The sequence below is a fragment of the Hyposmocoma kahamanoa genome, unplaced genomic scaffold, assembly GCF_003589595.1.
Source record: "Hyposmocoma kahamanoa isolate Upper Pololo Valley unplaced genomic scaffold, ASM358959v1 92, whole genome shotgun sequence".
Taxonomy (NCBI): Eukaryota; Metazoa; Arthropoda; class Insecta; order Lepidoptera; family Cosmopterigidae; genus Hyposmocoma; species Hyposmocoma kahamanoa.
In genome coordinates, this window is record NW_020654748.1 from 20,481,210 (window position 1) to 20,501,581 (window position 20,372).

At 35.3% G+C, this 20,372-nt stretch overlaps 2 protein-coding genes across 2 annotated transcripts in view; both read left to right on the forward strand.

Annotated features, from left to right (window-relative positions):
• LOC113236938 overlaps positions 1-8,133 on the forward strand; it is a 9,332-nt gene extending 1,199 nt beyond the window's left edge. Inside the window, exons 2-8 of the mRNA XM_026473165.1 lie at positions 10-126; positions 213-357; positions 5,150-5,251; positions 6,088-6,225; positions 6,650-6,733; positions 7,677-7,833; positions 7,962-8,133. Of these exons, the coding sequence (XP_026328950.1) occupies positions 10-126; positions 213-357; positions 5,150-5,251; positions 6,088-6,225; positions 6,650-6,733; positions 7,677-7,833; positions 7,962-8,133 (915 nt within the window). The remainder of the gene's footprint in view (positions 1-9; positions 127-212; positions 358-5,149; positions 5,252-6,087; positions 6,226-6,649; positions 6,734-7,676; positions 7,834-7,961) is intronic.
• A 1,285-nt stretch (positions 8,134-9,418) lies between these two features.
• On the forward strand, positions 9,419-20,118 carry LOC113236939 (proton-coupled folate transporter-like). The gene is made up of 8 exons (XM_026473166.1): positions 9,419-9,453; positions 9,755-10,542; positions 11,405-11,549; positions 16,834-16,935; positions 17,207-17,344; positions 17,747-17,830; positions 19,269-19,425; positions 19,947-20,118. Exons 2-8 carry the CDS (start codon positions 9,778-9,780, stop codon positions 20,116-20,118), a joined length of 1,563 nt encoding a protein of 520 aa, XP_026328951.1. The 5' UTR covers positions 9,419-9,453; positions 9,755-9,777.
• The last annotated feature ends 254 nt before the right edge of the window (positions 20,119-20,372 follow it).

A 20,372-nucleotide genomic window follows, 5' to 3' on the forward strand; every position in this document is an offset into this window, starting at 1 on the left:
TTGTTGGAGCAAATTGGATACTATGGAGTATTTTCCTTAAGTTCTGTATTATATTTGTTTAGCATATTATACGGAATATATTACATTCAAGATCCCAAACTGTCAAAACCCGAAGAAAATGCAGAGGTTTGTATTTATATACCTGTGTACCAGATGGGTTATTTCCAAAAGTTTTCTATTGAAGTAAATATTTTGAAATGTTGTTATTATAGGGTAAAGGATTCCTTAAATCATTCTTTGACCTGAAGCACGCAAAAGATACTGTAACAGTTGCTTTCAAAAAAGGACCAAACCACCGAAGAATTAAAGCTATTATGGTATTAGCTGGTATAATATTCATACATGGACCAGGCTTCGGTAAGAAACATTTACGTACACAGCCACAAAACAAGTAAGAACGCGTATGATGATACTTCTGTCGAATGGTAGTTAAGACCACCAACAAACTCACAAAAAACCAGTGTTAACAGTGTAACTTTAGTCCAGTAAGCAGCCACCTCTATGCCCCTATCCGTTGCCTTTAGCAGGTTTTCGCGGGTGCAGCTGGTCGGACACAGTGCGCATGAGAGCAAATGAGACATAATTTGTGTGGGGGATTCGCAAGCACATTGATTTGGAGTCGGGTTAATATATCCCCATTCCACCATATTGTCTCTATATCGATAATCTTGTGACCTGAGACGATTTGGCGATTTCCATAATGACCACAGCAGCTCGTGTCCCGGGGAAGACTTTCGGCTGGGTTAATAAAATGTAGAGGAGCAGCGAGTTTGGCTTGCCAAAGTTTGCACCTCGCCTCGTTAAGTCTGGTAGTTTAAATTACATTATTAGAGAGCATAGTTCAATTTACGTTGCCGCGGAACTATGTTATAAGGCGTTGATATTTTACATAGCATAATAAACTTTATGAATATAAAATACAGACTAGATATGAAATGGTAGCGTAAACTTCTCCGGAAGACGCGCGACCTTCGTATCTAGCTTGTACGTTACACAATGCTTACAAAAATTCGCTTGAGCTTAAGAGTATATACAAACTCAAATGAGTTTGGCAAATTCCGTATAACAATGTAAGTATTGAATTAGTCACTTTGGAAAAAATATATAGTAAAATTGGGGATATACACGGATTAGTATACGAAGTGAAAACACGATTCCTAAAAATTTTACGATAGAAAAAACGTACTTACCACGAAATTTTGCAAGAAAACCACTACATTCAATAATAATATTCATCTTTACATACTCAATTTTTCTTTTTCTATCAACTGAACTAAATAAAAACACGTACAAAAGGTACAAGATATAAATTTTTCCAATGGCTTTAAATTCGTTTGCAAAAAAATTAATAAATTCTGAAATCTAGACTCAAGCAAAATGAACCATATTAGTCCGGCAAAATTGGAATTCGAGCTAAGGTAGTATCGACTATTAAATCAAATTAACTCAATAATTTTTAAATGTCACTGAAATTGAAGCAAAATATTTACTAAATAATCATAATGGTACACTTTTGTTTGTGTTTGTGCGTATTTGTGACAAGATTATGAATGTTGTATGTACTTGGTTTACAATGAGCTTCACGTACTGAAGGCGTCTAAGAGTAGTTCTGTGCACAGTTGTTGCAATTCTCAAAATTAAAATCCGGCGAACTCGCAAAACGGAACAAGACAGTGATATAGGTTAACGGATCATCACTTTTTAAGCTCATCCAATCCTCATCGCAATTGTAAATGCGCCTCTAATCATATATAGCTTTATTTTAGACCGATACCACACTGCCAGTGAGTTGCGTCATCGCAACGCTTTGATTTCAATGCACCGAGTGCCACATGAGCAATGAAGTGTCGCTACCTCTTACTTACGCACCACAGCACCCCTCCCCGTTTCGTCTCCTGGCCCCTTGTCACGCCGTGCGCCGTTTCAGCGTACCATGTGGCATGTAGTTCTAATATCCGTTGACGCGATGCGCTCCTCCTACCGCAAAATGGCGGCTATTTGGTTTCGCAAATTAGAAAAGTATTCAGTTTAAATACAAGTTTTTATAAATAAAAATTATTATTCTGCATTGCTAAATAAATACCCTCCGTACTACCAACAAAAACATTTCAAATAAAATGCAGTAGTAGTACACTGCAAATCTTGCACTTAAAAAGCACTAATGAAATTTTTGGTGTACTTGGATAAATAAGACAATATTCCGTTTGAGTGGTTCTAACGTTTACTATGAAATTACTCCTTAAAGTATGTTTATAAACATTTATATTCAGGGTCAACTTAAAAAACGCTACTTACGGTATGTTTTCAATAAATAAACACCGAAATCACCAGCCCAAACAATAACACACACGATTGTCGTGACGTATTTTTGAAGATGTTTTTTTTTTTTAAATGACAGACCCAGGCATTAAAAACTTTATGGTTTGCTAGAATAGTTACCGAAATAGCAATTAATATTAGTTCTTTTACCTGTTATAACTGCGATATCCGATAAATCGGTATAAAATCATCACCGGTACCTCTAGGTGTGGTATGCGTCTACGGCTGCATGTATCGCGTGAGCGGGTATATGTATTGTATCTTTTGTTCAGAAAGGATAATTACTGCCTTAAACACGTTTAATAGAATCTATGATAGTGCTTAAATTCACTACTGCTTCATTGACATTATCAGAGTCGGTAACAGTCATACGGTAACATCATCATAATCTGTTCTTAGACGGCAACGACGTATTGTTATTTGCCGAACTTGCTTAATTTTCACGCTAATTTTTTAGGCAATGGTCTGTAATGTGCCTGAGCCACAGCCAGCTCAGTCACATTTGTTGTGGTAACATTTTCGATGCACTGCTCGCTTATATATCTAGGACAAGTAATACCGGAAATAGTGTAACTTTCAAACAATTTTCGTCTACACAAAAAGTCTCCATCATATATAACCTTATGCCACAAGCTCGGAAATCCACAAACGCCTGGAAATGAACATGGTAAACGAGGCAATCAAAAGTACCACATTAACTTCCCGTAATAGCCTTGAGCCATTGTAATGAATTGGCAAAACAGTTCACAATCTGCAGTTACAACAAAAGGTTAAAACGAAAAGACATACTCCCGTTTTTGTTTTATTAAAAATAAGTGCGCGGAGGTCAAAGACCTCCATCTCACTTGATAGAAAGTGATGATGAGATCGACGATATAGCATGTACACCTAAATAATGCCTATTCACTATCGCCTTGAAAAGATCCAAGTTATAGCTTTCGGGGAATACGTCCGCAGGCAGGGAATGCCACTCTCTAGCCGGTCGACATATAAATGTGGAGTGTTGTAATAAGTAGGTAAAGGGGAAGAAACTCAGCGAAGAGTTCGCCCGCGTTGAATTGACCGATAATCAGCACACTGATTGCAAATGATTCACTGTAGTAGTAGAGCTCCTTGTGAAAGAGTTCATCCAGGGAAGTACTGCGACCTAATCTATTTCTGCCGCCAAGCAGTAATGTCAGCATTACTGTGTTCCGGTTTTGAAGGGTAAGGTTACTGGTGCAATTACAGATACTTGTCAACTTATGTCTCAGAGTGACGGGCGCAGTGGCAGTGAGCCTCAGATCTTCGCGATTTAAAGCTCTGATTGGCACTGCAACTGTTATGGATAGGCGTGTGTCCCGTCATTGATATTATAATAAAAAAGTTTATAACTCCTTGATATATGCAGTAACGTGTTTCTATATTATGTACACAAAATTAATAATGCTCGGCAGCATGGAAAATGATTATACATTTTAATTCACCATTCTGTTAAAATTACTGCATTCACATTTAAACGCTTCCGAGAAAAGAAGGGCGCCGAAAGAGCACTGTATTGTTGTATTTAATTGCTAATGAAGTTTATAAACATCCATAATATCTATTTTATTGAATATCATGATGTTTTTACTACTATCATGGACCAATAACTCAAGAGATTGCTAATCGTGATACTAGATGGCGCAGTCGGGTATTTAGTACCTATTGGTACACAATGCAAGGCAATGCAAGGCACAGGCAATGTGAGCATTAACTGCCACCGTGGCTGAACGGTTACCATGCTTGCCGGCAAGGAGAAATATTTGTATTCATTTAAGCACATTATTTTAGCAGTATGTGTGTGCGTCTGTAGGTGTGAAAATGTGTGAATAAATGTGAAGGTCTGTAAAAGCGTAATTTGTGTTTGTAGTGTAAGAACGTACAAGTGAAACCGTTTTATTATTCGATTCGAAAAATAATAATAAAATAAACAGAAATGTTTTATAATTCATTAGTTTATCTAGGTTGTGATCTGATTGTCTTTTATTAAAGTAAAATAGACGAAAGCTTAATTACAATTTCATCTGATATTAAACGAAGATGTGGCCGATAATTTTGTGTGGCGGTTCGACGCCTGAGCGGTGATGCTGCGTTGTACTACATAGAAATTAGAACTATATGCAACATGGTGCGTTGAAACGACACGAGACGACGGAACGCGTGCGCGTCGGACAAGGGGTCAGGTAACCAAGCGAGGAGGGGTGACGTAACGTTGTGACGATGTAACGCACCAGCAGAGCCCGTTTGCATCGCTGTTGCACTCTAAGAATTTCGGAAAATACCGATTAGTGTATTTCATTATCATATGGTCAACTTTGCAGACTCAGGGTCGTATTCTAGAACTCTACTCAATGCTCAAGTCAGGATTTGAGTATGGTTTCAAGCACTCGAAATCATACTCAAGTACCTGCCATTAGGGTCGTATTTCCAGTGCTTGTGTTTCCAGTGCAATCCTGACTTAAGCATTGAGTAGAGTTCTAGAATACGACCCTACGACTTAAGTATGTCCATTACATTCCAAAAAAAATTTACACGATAACCTTGCGACATCGCTACGCTGTCAGTGCGTCAAAGCTGTCTGTCATATCCTACCAACTTTTTCCCATCCGATTATAATATTCCAGTGAAAACCTTTCTGGGAGATTTCACTGTCGCAAAATTTCCATTCCGCACAACAATTTGTCGAAACAACCAATATTAATCGAAGGGTGTGAAATTCTAGAAGCAATTTGAGGATGACTTATTGGGAAATCATTGATCATGCGAAGTGTGATCCATGAGCTTTACTTAATGCATTTCTTTTTTGCAGGAGACATGTCAATCCGGTATTTGTACAGTCGATATCGATTCAGCTGGGACGCTGTTACGTACAGTTTTTACAAGACGTTTTACATCGTTATGCATGCGATTGGTACATATAATATAAATTATTTAAAATACAATATAACTGCACTGTAGCTATTGACACCACTTGAAGTGTCTATAGCTGCAGTGGATCATTTTAGAAGTAAAAGTGATATTGTCCACTTTGTGAAACACTGTTATGGGTCTGCACATACGAACAGCCCGAATAGGACCCTAAAATGTTGATGTTTGTTCGGAGAATCCAGGGTAAGATGAAGAATTTTATGCAAAATACATAGGCTTAACATTTGCCTACGACTTTAAAAATTTGATCGTATTAAATTGGCGACAAGGGCAATTAGGGGAACAGCTTATGTCGTAGTCCACATTATGCATTGACACAAAACACATTATATTCTGTCCTAATCGATGCGGTATTATGTCGTATATTTACAAAGATTTCATTAGATAGATAGATAAAACGTTTATTGTATTACATCACACACACAACAATTATAATACAGGAAATGGATTAAAAGAGAAACACACAGAAATCAAAATTAAAGAATAAAATAAGAACAAACAACAAGAAATAATTTTTTTTGAAAACACACGAAAACAAAATACTAACCCAATTTTCAATAGCTTGCGTGTGCTGCAGTAAGCCAAATAGGTCGTAGCGCGTTGCGGAGCATCAAAAACAAAAAAAGTGTGAAATAGATGACGTAGATTCTGAAAAAAAAAATTTGCTACTTTTTAAATAAATTTAGAATTCATTAAAAAACATTCACGCCTATCCGCGCACATCAATTTGTTTAATGCTACTTTTACGTGGTAACAAAAATTCTTCATTGGAAATGAGGTATTTGCATAAGTTACAAATAACAATACTCTCATTTTCAGGGGCTCTGGTGTCTGTAGCGATTTTTAGCCGAAAATTCCAGTGGGATGACTCTGTGTTGGGTCTTATTTCTACCGTCAGCAAGACAGCCGGTGCATTGGCTACTGGTTTGGCCCAGAACAGCTTTCACATGTATTTAGGCAAGTCGTTTTTTAACGTAAATTTTGACTGTTCGATGATAATGTCCATTGTGTTAAAAGGTTTCCAGTTTAACTTTAATAAAGAGCATTTAATTTTAAGGGACCCAAAATATTTGGATATGATGCTTTTTGTACGCAAAAGCGCCTATGAAAAGTGAGAATGTGGACGAAAGTGTACAAGCTAGTGTAGAAGACGTTATATTGTTATTACTAATAACCTTTTTTCTTTTTTTTTTTTTTTAGCCTTGCAATAAAAAACTGATTTATATACAAAAAATAAACCGCAGTGCCTGCTTATGAATTGATTTATAACACTTATCTTTTCTAAATTTAATGCCAGAATGAAAAATAAGTTTTATGTAATAAAACCTGCACAATACGCACATACTATTTAAAAAGTATAGTTTGTTTTTCTGTTTTTCAGCTGTAGTAATTGAGACATTCAACGCGTCATCCTTCACAGCATTACGATCCATTTCCTCCAAATTGGCCGCTAGTGATGAATTGGGTAAATTTTCAATGCTCCTATAGTCTTATATTCTAAACTTTAGGCAAATGATGTTAGATTTCATTTTATGTCATTTTAAATGAATTTAAAAAAATATCTCTTAACGGATTTTACACAATTTTGCAAATCAAGTATCAATCAGAATCTTACCATCAATATCAGAACCGTACAATAAGACTTTATGAATATGACAACTTGAACACTTCCCTCATTCGTTTGTACAAAAATTGTGCAATATTAAAGCAGTACTAAAGGAAATTATAGATTCTATTTCATCGCATTACCGTCAAACAACACTATATACATCATAATGCATGAATACTGTTGCTCAGATAACATCCTTTAAGTACTGGAAAAATAAATTTCTTAAATATGGTGAAAACATTGAAAATTTTTATATTCCAAAGTATTACAGATATCAGCAAAACAACCTACTCAGAAGTCGTTTTAGCCTCCTACTGATAACCAGTATTATGTAAATAGGATTATTTGTCATTAAAGTGAAAATGTTTAGCAGAGTCTTTCGGTAAAATTACCGCTTTTCCTTACTAGGTTATTTTGGTTAAGAATGAACTATTATTGCATCACATTGATAATTATTTAACAATTTACAATAATAGATATTGAATTTTCAACGATATGCCAACGCGGTACAGTTTAAATTATTTTATTACATTTTAAATTTTGAAACTACGATCAATCATTATCAAGATTTATTATATGTTTGCGGTTCTTATAGTAATCGAGGCTTAAAGCCCTATCGTTGTTTTTTCTTCTACCGTGAATTCATCTATCCTTAGTACATAAACAGTGTTTTTTTTCTTAAATGTAATAATGAAAATAGAAATAAATCTATTGCCAAAACAACCTCTGATGTCAAATATCACATCCGGAGTCGCCATCACAGTACAGTACTCAGTTAATTCAATACACACAATTTCAGGTAAGATGACATCTATATTCAATCTGACTGAAGTAATAACGTCGATGAACTTCGGCCCCTTATTCTCGTGGATGTACATGATGACGCTTAAATTTAATCCCAGTTTCGCTTATTACGTCAGCGCTGGGATTACAGTGGTTGCCGTATTCATCTTTGGGTAATGCTCTTATCATTTATTTCTAGTCATCAATTAGGTAAAAACAAATAAAAAAGTTACTAAGGCCTGACAATGTTTGTTGTCCACCATAGTTTCACATGTTACAGTTAAATCAATTGTTTTCGCAGATGGTTCTACAAAGTGCACAAAGAAAGTGTGAAGAAAAAAAAATCGATAGAAATTGACAATTGTGAAGATAAAAATGATGACAACGATCGGCGGAATTCAAATACAAAGAACACAGAAGACCATGTTACATGCAATATTGAACTAACAGGTGAAAGTATTGTCATAAGCTGATTTAGTTGAATTAGTTTTATTGTTTCAAATTTTGAAACAATAAAACCAATTGAACTAAACGAAATTTGTTATTGTGGGTTTTTTATTTTGATCTTATATAATAAACAGTTTTAATATGAGAACCTATATCATAATCCTGCAAACGGATTCCTTTTAAACTTCCCATTGAACGCTGTGTCCATATTACTAGGTACATACAATTTTCAATAAAGAATTTTGACAGTTTGTATAAGTGTAACTGTGACAGAATAAATCTTGGACAAAGCTTTAGCATTTTTGGAAACCAGCTTTTACGAAGGCTCCCAAAATCTTATATACAACCCTGAACTTGATCACAAACTTCAATATTATTCAACAATGAAATTTGTTAAATTGAAGATACTAATGGCAAGAATTTCGATTTACTTTGGTTTGTTGCTAAAAAAGTATGTAGTAGTTCCTTATCTTCAAGATTATTTTCAACATAAGACATAATACCATATTTCTTGCAAATAAATCGATTCAATTTGATCCGATTCAATTTGCAAATGTTGCCCCGAAGTACTACAATCAACAGAAAAACTACCGCGGCAATCCTCAATTAAGTAGCAAAATCTCTTCTTCAATTCAAGATTTCTCCTCATAATTTAGTCTCGCAAACGTCTTGTTTCTACGAGGCAATGAACAGTAGCTATAGTTAAATGTAATAATCTCCACATTTGCGTACGTCGTCGTTTTTCTTTATGACCGGAACTCCAATAAATTTGGTAATCCGAATAAATTACGCTATGAATGGAATCATCCTCCTCGAGACGCACTAATTCCCGCCAGACACGCGCGCAATACTAGCGGCACCGTTCGTGCTCGCACATAAACCGGTTCATCATCATTCAGCTGTAGTCTGATCGGCTGCTTATAAGTACCTAGTTTATTACTAAATAATCTAGGGAATTCCTCAAACAATTTGTTCACAAAAATATTCTCCGTGATTTCATTAAGGTTTACTAATGTTATTTTCAAAGGTTCCAATTGATTCTGAATATCATTATTTTGTCTTTAAAAAACTTAGTAAATACAAACCACACGCTATCGAACATGGCTTCTCCTACAACTGTTATCGATAATAACGTCTTCAATGTGTCGACAATATCATTCGGTACAATGTATTGATTCACGCTGGTCAATAAATGTTTCGAACACGAATTCTCCGACCTATATCGGCATTTTATTTAAAATGCACTATTTGTACAAAATAGAAAATAAATTAAAAAAACCAAGTTCGACGCCAATAAGTCGTAAGTTAAAGGCCTGAGTTAAGCACAGAACGGATTATTTTATAATGTAAGTAAATTTCGTGTTACTGATATTACTCCCCATTGTCACAGTAAACAGAAGTGTGACTGCCAATTACTATTAATTACTATTATTATAAGAAAGTTCAATTTTTATAATTTTTTATCAGCCGATATACAAAACAATAAATACTCAACAAATAATTATTAAATTTAAATTTTCTTAATTAACAATTACTTGTGCAATGTAAGGAACATTTACTTATTATTTGATAAGCATCTGCTTGTTGAACTGATAGAAATGGCTATTAAAACTGTAATAAATTAATAGTAATGAAATGAATTTTCAGCAGCAAATACTATTTAGAACATTATGGAAGACGAAATAGAACCTAAGTCTGAAACACCTAGAAAAACCACTATGAAACAAAAATACCAATCTCTCATGGAGAATATAACTATTGAACCAGTATTAGTGTGTTCAACAATACCCATTGCCCTGTCTAGACTTGCAACACAAAATCTAAACTTGGACAAAGCTTGTCGAGTGAATTTGAAGTATGGAGATGAAATCTGCGACGCCCTCGTTGCAAGAAAAGGGGATGTGTATAAGACAGAAGAAGCAGCAGTTCAAGAAATCATTTCCGGAATGGAAATTTGGCAAAGTGTTTTATATAGAGCAGTGCCGTGTTTCTTAATCCTGTTTGTGGGAGCCTGGAGCGACAGAACTGGAAAAAGGAAAATATGCATTCTACTACCAATTGTGGGAGATTTACTTGCGTGTATCAGCAATATTATCAACACCTACTTCTTTTACGAGCTGCCACTTGAACTGTGCATGTTTATGGAGGCGTTCTTTCCTTCTTTAGCTGGAGGATGGATCACAATGTACATGGGAGCATTTTCTTATATAGGTGACGTATCCAGTGAAGAAACCAGAACATTTCGTGTGGGTATAGTTAATCTGTGTTTCACAGCAGGTGGTCCCATTGGAATGGCTTTAAGTGGAGTATTGTTGCAGAAAATTGGATACTATGGAGTATTTTCCTCTAGCTCCATTTTATATGTATTCAGCATACTGTACGGAATATATTATATTGAAGATCCTAAACTGCCAAGAACAGGAAAAGTTGTTGAGGTTTGTATTTAATATGTACCAAATGAGTTACTTCGAAAAGCTAGTAAACTTCAATGGTTTCCACATATATATTCCCTGTCCAGCAGATTAAGCTCCACAGAATATGACGTGAACTTGCCGATGCTAGTACTGCTAGACTAGTTTACTTTAGTTACTTCCATAGTATAATGTCTTACGAGATTCTCATGTGGAGTAAAGCGGCAGATATTCAAACCATATTTGTATTGCAAAAACAAGCAATTCGTTCTGTGTATCGTTTAGGCTCTCGGGTTCTCTCAGAGAAAAGTTTAAGGAGACTGGTATCATGACTGTGGCATCATAGTACATTTACTCAAATATTTTATATGCCCGTAAAAATATACATAATTTCAATAAGAAAGAAGATATCCATGATATTAACCTTAGAGCTAAGTCCAAACGCATGTCACCACGATTTCGTTTAACGAAGGTAAACGACTTTTTTATGGGGAACTGTATACGTTTTTACAATAAGATTCTGGAGCATATATTAAGATTATCATTTCCTAAGTTTAAAAACTACATTAAAAATGCTATGATTGAAAACTAATATTACAAAATTGAAGACTACGTGTTAGATAAAGATGTATGGAAAGACGACAGGGCTCCAGAATTCTCACAAATTTTATTCAAAGTGTATTCCATAGCGTTAAAGTTAATTTGAAGAGAGAAATTCTTAAAGTTTCTTGCTCGTTCTTCTCAGGGAAGTCAGCGTAGTGAACGAGCAGTAGCTTAAATGTGACGTTTTCAAGTGTAAATTTATTTTAACTATAGAATAAATGATTCTTTAATTTTGAGCTCTTTTCCAGATAATAATGATTTGAAATGGTTGTTACCGTTGCAGGAAAAAGGATTTCTTAAAACATTCTTCGATCTGAAGCACGCGAAAGATACTGTGACAGTTGCTTTCAAAAAGGGACCAAACCAGCGGAGAACTAAAGCTATAATGGTATTAGCTGGTATAGTGTTCGTCGATGGGCCAGCTTTCGGTATGTAACACAAATATTCAGTACAAAACAATAAGAACATGCACAGTGATACGTTGGTCGGTTGAAAATTCAAGTTTGTTTCATCGTCAGATCGTACACGATCGCCACTCAAAATCTTTTTGGTCGCATTGGCCATCTGTTCTATGAGCAATGTCCAAAGCCCTGCTCACTGCTAATTAAGTTGAGCAATGGGTTGGACCACGTTGGTTACGTCATGTGGATATCCTAATTTCTGATTTGATATCGTTAAGTTATTAGAGATAAAAACAAATGAACTTTATTGGAAGTATCGCTGACATTCAAGTAACGTAATGTAATAATATCTATGTAAGTGGTATGTGAGAGAAAGTTTTCTAGAGTTTTCTTTCTTAAATAGACATGCCCTTTATAAACGCATAAAAAGAATCCCAAATAAACTAATTGTAGAAAATGTGCACTGTATACATTGACTTACAAATAAATGGACGACGGGTCTAATACACAAACAACGAAAGAAATATCCCAAGTCAACCTATTTAAACGTAGTGACATGTAAAGGAATATGAAAAAGCTAAAACGTTGAATTTAAATTGTAATGTCATCGCAGTACTGTCTAATTTTGCTTGCTTCGCTGTCAGTCGAACAAATGAAGACTAAAGCGTGAATGACGCTCTGTATACGATTTTAACGCCCTATAAGTTCGGACACTTTTTAGCGTGGACCCGACGTCCATATAATTGTAAGTCAATGACTGTATATTATAAGCTCCTACTATATGTGCATGAAAATTATAGTAAACTATTAGGAGACATAAAAAAACTGACATTTAAGAAAATTACAGCTGAATTAAACAAATGACTAATTGTGAAATATTAAAACAGTGGAAGAGAAAATTTCTAAGTATAACAGTGGTAATACAACGCAACAAGCAATTTTGAATGCATTGGTTGTACATTGGCTGAATAAAAGAACTGTACTGTAATAAAACCTTATTGTGATACCTATTCAAAGCAAATAAACTTCAATTTAATAGGACTACATTGTGGGCATAAAGCAACAGAAGTAATTGGCGACGAGTGACGTACTCATTCTGAGAATAGTAGCTTACAATTGTATAATGATCATGATGAACGCAGAGGAAGCTCACAATCCCGCGTATTACTATAGGCTACTTCACCTATATAATATAACCTTAAGGACTAACATACATACAATATAATATGACAATAAAATAATAAATAATCAACTAATCTACACGTATTGTACTAGTCGGCGACGTGTGGCGCGCTCTGGTGTCAGGTAACCGGCCGTGGAATCGCGAATATATGACACCTTTCGGCCAAAACTCTTCCTTCACGAAGGCCGACAGGTGTCCAGTCGACACTCTCACCACAAACGAATTAAAATTTACGTTGTGGCGGGACTCCAACCTCCTCGACAAACAACCTCCTCGAAAAGCTCGACCCTCAGGGTGTATTTGGCTTTTAGGCTGATGTACTCCAATATCTCCTCTGACTTCGTGGATGTTAATGTAGCAGCGTCGTCGGTGTTGCCGAACGCAGCAAAAAGTCCGATCCTGTCGGTGCTGTGCCATACAGGTTACGGCTGATGGGCTTCCTCTTCCTCTTCACCACCTTTGTAAAGCCGTCCTCGTCGCATTGATCCATCTGTTTCTGGTGTTTTGCAACTTCGAAGACAGGCACACGGGGATTACTTTTACTCTTAGCCGATTGCCGCCTCTCGAGTTTCGAAGTGGCGGGTCGGCTGGTAGAAGCGGCTACAGCGGCGTATGCACGTGCAGGGGCTGAGTCAGCCCGGGTCAGTCTCCTTCAGGAGTGTAATAACATCCTGGAAACTCTTCACGCCTCCATTCCTCCGGCGAGATGGCATCTGCTCAGCTTTGCCGAGGCTCTCGAACAACAGCATCTTGCCACTGCAAATCTCATCCTCGTTGAAGTTGGATTTGCAGATCTGCACGATACTGACTTCGGCTATGGTATTGAAGGCGTGTTGGATAAACGCCAAAAGCTCATTGGCTATGAGTTGTTGGGAACCCACTGCCTCTTACGCGCAGCGGCCTATGCCGCGCGAAACTCGAATTATTATAATTCTCACTGCGTATTGGACGCGTCCGCTTTCGAACGTGCACCGAACGGCATTCATATACTTAGAATTTTATCAAAGGCCAAGATACCATGTTGGACCCGCAAATATTACAATCAGAATGTTATCACTTAATATTAGTTTGAACTTTGAAATTAGTTGAAGAAAAAGAAATTATATTGTTTTTAATGCGAAAAAATATATCAAAGTCTTACAAAACATATTTGTTTTTGAACGTGGTACGACTTAAATATTTTAGTTTTGTTTCCGTTTGGTCATACTGCGGCTAAGTGATAAAATACGAGTAATTTTTGAGATATCATAAAAAACCATAACCCAGTTTTAGAGTATTGAATTTGTTGAATGATATTTCAGCTATGCGTCGTTACGGTTAAATTCCGATAAGTCGAACATGTTAACTAATTTTAACTATTTTTAAAAGAGAATTTTGTAGTCTATCTTTTGCTATTTAAAACGGATATTTGTTCATTTGTCACAGCCACGTTTTAGTGGACGGCAGCATAGTTTCCCCGACATTCAGACAATTATGAAATGTTGAGGTATGAAAAAGTGAGGGATTGCCTAAAAAAAATAATGAATGTAAATTTTTACCAAAAAAACTGCCAAAAAAACTAAGTTTTTGTAATTTAATCCTAAAATAACCAAATTAAGGTACTGTTTTTGTGTATGAATTTTAAAGTATTTCAGCTGTTCTTAAAAACAAGACCAAAATCATAATCGTATGTCTACAATTCTAAAAGTTTTTACTACTCGAACTTAGTATCTTAACAACACAAAAGATCGCTCCCCACTTTTTTATGTACATGACAGATATTTTATTCAATTGCCGCTAATCTTAGCTTTCCGAAAAAATATTTTTTATGTTCGTACTGCTTTTACTTCTCATAATATGATAATTTTAGAACAAACGTCTAGTAAACTAAGTATAACAAATCAAAATGGCTGCCATTCCTAGGGAGTCGAGTTTTGACCCCACATGTATGTTTTTCACATAATATTGAATACTAAACACCCCCTTAAAGTTTGTACAGTGCGTGCCCTAACACACTGTATATTTAGAAAGTTGAACGTATATTTTATTATTTATTGTTTTAGTATTGACTATAAAGCAATCTTTATAACAAAGAATTAAAACGTTCAAAATTCTTAAACTACAGCGAACGACTTCGTTCCGTTGGAGTAAGTGACAACTTTGACTTTTACAACGGGCACCCTTAATATGAACTTGGCACACAACTTCAATGTTAGAAATCTTTTGATCGTCTTTCCGTTTCATAGTCTCCTCGAAATCATGACGCGCTAACGAATATTAAAACGAAATATTAAAATCTAAGTTGTGATCAAAAGTAAATATGTACAGAGTATTCTAACTTTTTAAACTTAAAAAAATATCTTTACTGCACCTTTTTTGCCACATTTTGCCGTTTTTGGTATATCTTCGACTTTACCAATCAGAAAATAGGATTTGTACAACATTAAATAACATATCAGATAATTAATAATATACCACAAATTATTAATACAAAGATCGATTTAGAAAAACACTTAGAAAAAAGTCTTCTAGCAAACCGTGGCAGACGCTATGCCAACTAAGCCACGGAACGAACCAGCGGACTTCACAAATTTTTCTATGTGCTGTTTGTTCGATCTCTGTGTTTGGCTTTTCAGCGACTTTTTAGCCGTAGCCCCATCTATGAACTTTCCTTAGATAAAATTTATAAATCGAGCGTAACTGGAAAGTATATGAAAATAAAACCCTGTGATTGAGGGTAGTCAATTTTCATTAAGATTAACTTAATGAAAGCTGACTTCCAACACTTCACGAAACTACAACATTGTTCGTTATTCAATATATTTCCTAAAATGACAAATAATACCATTGATTTCTCTTAAGCGCACATATTGTATTGGTACTTATCTATGTGTGTCTAGATACCCTTGTGTAAATGAAAATACGAATGTGACTAAATGTAAAAGTGTGTAAAAGCGTAATTTATGTTTGAGTATAAGAACATTTAAGTGAATGCGTTCGTATTAATAGATTTGCTAAATAATATTTAATAATATAGAAAAATAAAACGTAAAAAAGCATAAAAAGTTTTCATCGTAATGATCATTAACCCATTTATAGGTCCCATTACTGGGCATTGGGTTCTCCTTTCAGGCGAGGGTTTAGGGCATTGTATTAGGGTTGGGGGACTTCACACGTTCTCCGAGGCTTGTCAACCTTCTTCGACGTGCAGGTTTCATGACGATGTTTTCCTTCGCCGAAAAGCTCATGGTAAATTTCAAACTAAATTTCGCACATAAATTCCGAAAACCGAAAGGTGCGAGCTCGGATTGAAACCCACACCCTCTGTTTGAGAGGCACTATGTGTTTTTTTAAAGTCCATTAACATATTTAGGTTGTGTTCTGTTCATTGAAATCAAAATGCAAACACTAAGTTGTTGATGGTTGGAAAGACGGAAGAAAAATAACAATGGAAGGAATGGAAGGAATCAATAAACCTCAATTACCTACTATCAGAATCGATGTCGCGAAAACTAACACATTCTTCATTTGAAACGCTACAAAATCTTGACATTGATTTGTCGTAGTTTCAAATTTTAAAAAAAGCTAATTCTTGATTCTGTGTTGTTAATATAATTTAAACTTTACACTGTTGGCATATCGTTGAGAGTCAATACCATCAATACCTATTATTACAAGTTACGACGTTATGATATTATACTGACATTTCCATCAATGTGCTGCCATCTAGCGGTTTATTGCTGAACGACGACGAATTGAAGTTATTCATTTATTTCTCCAAACAAGAAGCGACGATATTGCAGTGTTATAAGCTTTACTTTCGTTTCTTCTAACAAAAAAAAAATATTTCGAGAAATAGAAAATTGAAAATTCATTACAATAAGACTTTCCGATGATATGAATGTTCATAAGAATGACACAACCTTACCACACAAAGCGAGAATGGTGGACTGAGCTCTGATAGGTCATTCGAGACGTAGAGTTGGCACGCGTCAAACGCTAACTAACCACTTCTACTGTACTTATTGTTACTTATTGTTGTTAACATACGACAGTCATGACGAAGTTTTGAAAAAGTTTATTATGGGTTTTATTGGTCATATCGAGTGAGTCATGTGCTTCATTAATGCAATTGCATTTTTTTTGCAGGTGATATGACAATCCGGTATTTGTACAGTCGATATCGATTCAACTGGGATGCTGTTGCGTATAGTTTTTACAAGACTTTTTACATCATTATGCATGCCTTAGGTAAGTTTATTGTCATTTTCCGGCTCAATCTATGCGCCTCGATAGTAAAACTGACCTGCAGCTTGATTTTGATTGCCTCTCCCGATCGGAAGGGTCGAGACACATAATTACGATTCGCAACTGGCCGATCTGAAAGTTTTGACATTTCAAATCGGAACTATAGTTGATTTAACTCACAAATTAGGAAGATATAGTAGGAATCAGGTTCATCTTCTCGCTCAGAAACCCATAAATTTCAAATGGCAATACTCATACACATACACATTTTCAGGGGCTTTGGTGTCTGTAGCCATCTTCAGCCGAAAGTTTAAATGGGACGACTCCGTGTTGGGTCTTATTTCCACCATCAGCAAGATAGCCGGTGCATTGGTTACAGGTTTGGCCCAAAACAGCCTTCATATGTATTTAGGCAAGTATTTTTTTTATTAATTTTGACTGACTGATTTCAGTCACCAATGATTTAAAAGCTTCGAGCATTTAGTAATCGATGGTATTTAATTAAACAGCATTTGATTTTAAGTAGGGAATCCAATATATTTTGGGATATGCTGATTTTTTGGTCACTATAGCACCTATGAAATTAAGAACGTGGACGAATGTGTACAAGCTCCTGTAGATGTTCAGTATTGGTAATTACGCGCCAAATAACTGATTTATGGGCTAAAAGGAATCCCTTAAATTGTTCCTCTGATTATTAACTGACTTATAATACTTTTCTTTTCTCGCTTTAATTCAAGAATAAATAAAAGGGTTTATAAAGTTTACGCATTATGCACACAGTGTCTGCAAAGTTTGTTTTTCTGTTTTTCAGCTGTAGTAATAGAGACGTTCAACGCGTCGTCCTTCACAGCACTACGATCAATTTCCTCTAAATTGGCCGCCACTGATGAATTGGGTAATCATATTAGATTTCGTTTTATGACATTTTAAACTTGTAACGGTGTGACCTCCTTACACCGTCATCTCACCTCTTTGTATCGCCTCTCTCCGCTTGTATCCTATCATTTTTTATTTTACATGTATTTGAATTTTAAATTTGAACTGTTCCATCTTCCTTCACTTTCTCATTTTGTTTTCGTACCACGGTCACTCCCAGCTCGACCGCCACAACAGTCGGAGCTGTTTCAAATTCCTTCGAATAATCGCTAATTTTGGTTCTTTACTACGTTTATAATGATTAAATAAGCTAAATCATGTGTAATAAATTATATACCTACAGCCTTCGTGTATCTATATCTGTAATTCAGTTACTCGGCCCATTTAGGGGTAAGTGCCTTAATAATAAAGTGTAGGGAGTGTTTTATACTGTTGTACCTGTTTTTTTTTTAAATTTACCTTTTTATTGTTTCAGTCCTTTCTTTAAACTTTACTTCTTTAATAAATTTTGTGGACCGGAAGTTTCCCGTTTCATTGCCGTGAACCTGTTCACGGTTAGTCAGGGTTACAACCCTTTCAAACTTATTTAAAAAATTCTGTGAACGACATTATTCAATTTCAAAAATCAAGTACTAATTAATTGGAATCGTTATTCAGTAATTTCTTTGGACACAGATCTGTTCAGTACCAATGTTGGCTCGATTAGACATTGGTTTACTGATCAATTTTTTACTTAATTGCTCTTATTGTTCTATTCTCGTGAATAATAGTGTGTGCAATTAATGAGGCTGGTAAAACAGTTAAACACTTTTTTATTTTCCCTACACATCTACACGTCCCTATTATGTTTTCAATTTCTAAAATTTACGTTCTTTACATTTGAATAATTTTGTTTATGTTTCTGCACACTAAAACCTATTTTTGTACTACTTGTGCAAATTTGTAATTAGTACAGTCATTTGTTGATAAAAATTTACTGTAAATCCTTGAAATAATTAATAAATAAGTGGCAGCTCAAAACATGCACACTTGACTACTTTTATTGTTCGGTTTTAAAATAACTGTACAGAACATAGTATGTACAATAGTATCTGTTAATAGAATCGCTCACTGCGTTTGTATGTGGTATTCAACCTTCAGCTAATAAATAAAGCAGATCTGGCATCACTTTATGCGTTTCTTCATAACAAAGTCAATATCCTAATAATTGACTACTATTTTGCTCTGTACATTAGCATAGCCCATGAAAAAGAGAGAACGCTGCTAAGATTTTGGGAAGTGACGACCCAATTTCTTGCATTTTATCTAGCCTTAGCCTATTGATAGTCTTAGATATTATTTTTTTAAATATAATACTGGAAAACAAATCCATTCACAAAATTGATGTCAAAATTCACTTCTACTGTCTTCATCACAGAGTCTAAATTACTTAATTTATTCAATGCTCACAATTTCAGGCAAGATGACATCTATGTTCAATCTGACTGAAGTAATAACGTCGTTAAACTTCGGCGCCTTATTCTCCTGGATGTACATGATGACGCTAAAATTTAATCCCAGTTTCGCTTATTACGTCAGCGCTGGTATTACAGTGGTTGCCGTATTCATTTTTGGGTAATGTTCAGTCAATTATTACTAGTCATAAATTTGGCAACAACCGAATTATATATGTTTTTCGATTATGAAGTATTCTCATAATGTTTGGGAATAACTGTTTCTTTGATATTTTATCATGACTCAGACTATAAAGAGATCTTTTACCAGCTACAATTACCTATCAAAAAGATATTACCGTGAATATTATAATTAGATATTTTTTGTTCTGATTTGTAATTGGTTCTGATATAATTAGATATTTTGGTTTGGTTCTGATATAACTAGATATTTTTGATTCTGTAATAATACAGTTTCGACAAAAATCTGATTATACTATGTATACACATCAAGAGATTTTATTGAAAGGGATAAGTGGAAATGGAATTCCACTTATCGCAACCAGTGATGGTGTGGTAGGGAAGAGTGGAAAAAAATCCACTTTTCCCTTCCAGGGGGGACAACTGGTAAGGGCTAGTGAAATATGCCTTTTCTTCACACCATTGCATCACATGTTACTGTTAAATAAATTGCATTCGCAGATGGTTCTACAAAGTGCGCAAAGAGAGTGTGAAGGAACAAAAATCTATAGACATTGACAATTGTGAAGACAACAAAGACAAAAACGATCAATGGATTCGAAATGCAAAGAAAATAGAAGACCCTGTGACATGCAATATTGAGCTAACAGAAGAAAAGATTATCAGAATGTAATTTAAGTCGATTGATCATATTGTAATTAATAATTGACTGCCTCTGTGGCCGAACGGTTACCATGCCGAACTGCCACGCAGAGGTCCCAGGTTCGATTCCCGGGCAGGGAGAAATATTTATATGGCCTACATTTATTTCACCAAACCAAATCCCGCAAACAAACTTTATTTGGAACTATGCATTGATATATGATAGTAGATAACAAAGAATTTTCACAGTTTGTAAAGTCTAGTTATAGCCAATCGTGGCTACGA

What these genes read in the sequence shown, in the direction of transcription:
- LOC113236939 (XM_026473166.1), top strand. Translation starts at nt 9,778, where the DNA reads ATGGAAGACGAAATAGAACCTAAGTCTGAAACACCTAGAAAAACCACT. An exon ending in GAACAGGAAAAGTTGTTGAG is followed by an intron (nt 10,543 to 11,404) that starts GTTTGTATTTAA and finishes TTACCGTTGCAG; the next exon opens with GAAAAAGGATTTCTTAAAAC. An exon ending in CGTCGATGGGCCAGCTTTCG is followed by an intron (nt 11,550 to 16,833) that starts GTATGTAACACA and finishes TTTTTTTTGCAG; the next exon opens with GTGATATGACAATCCGGTAT.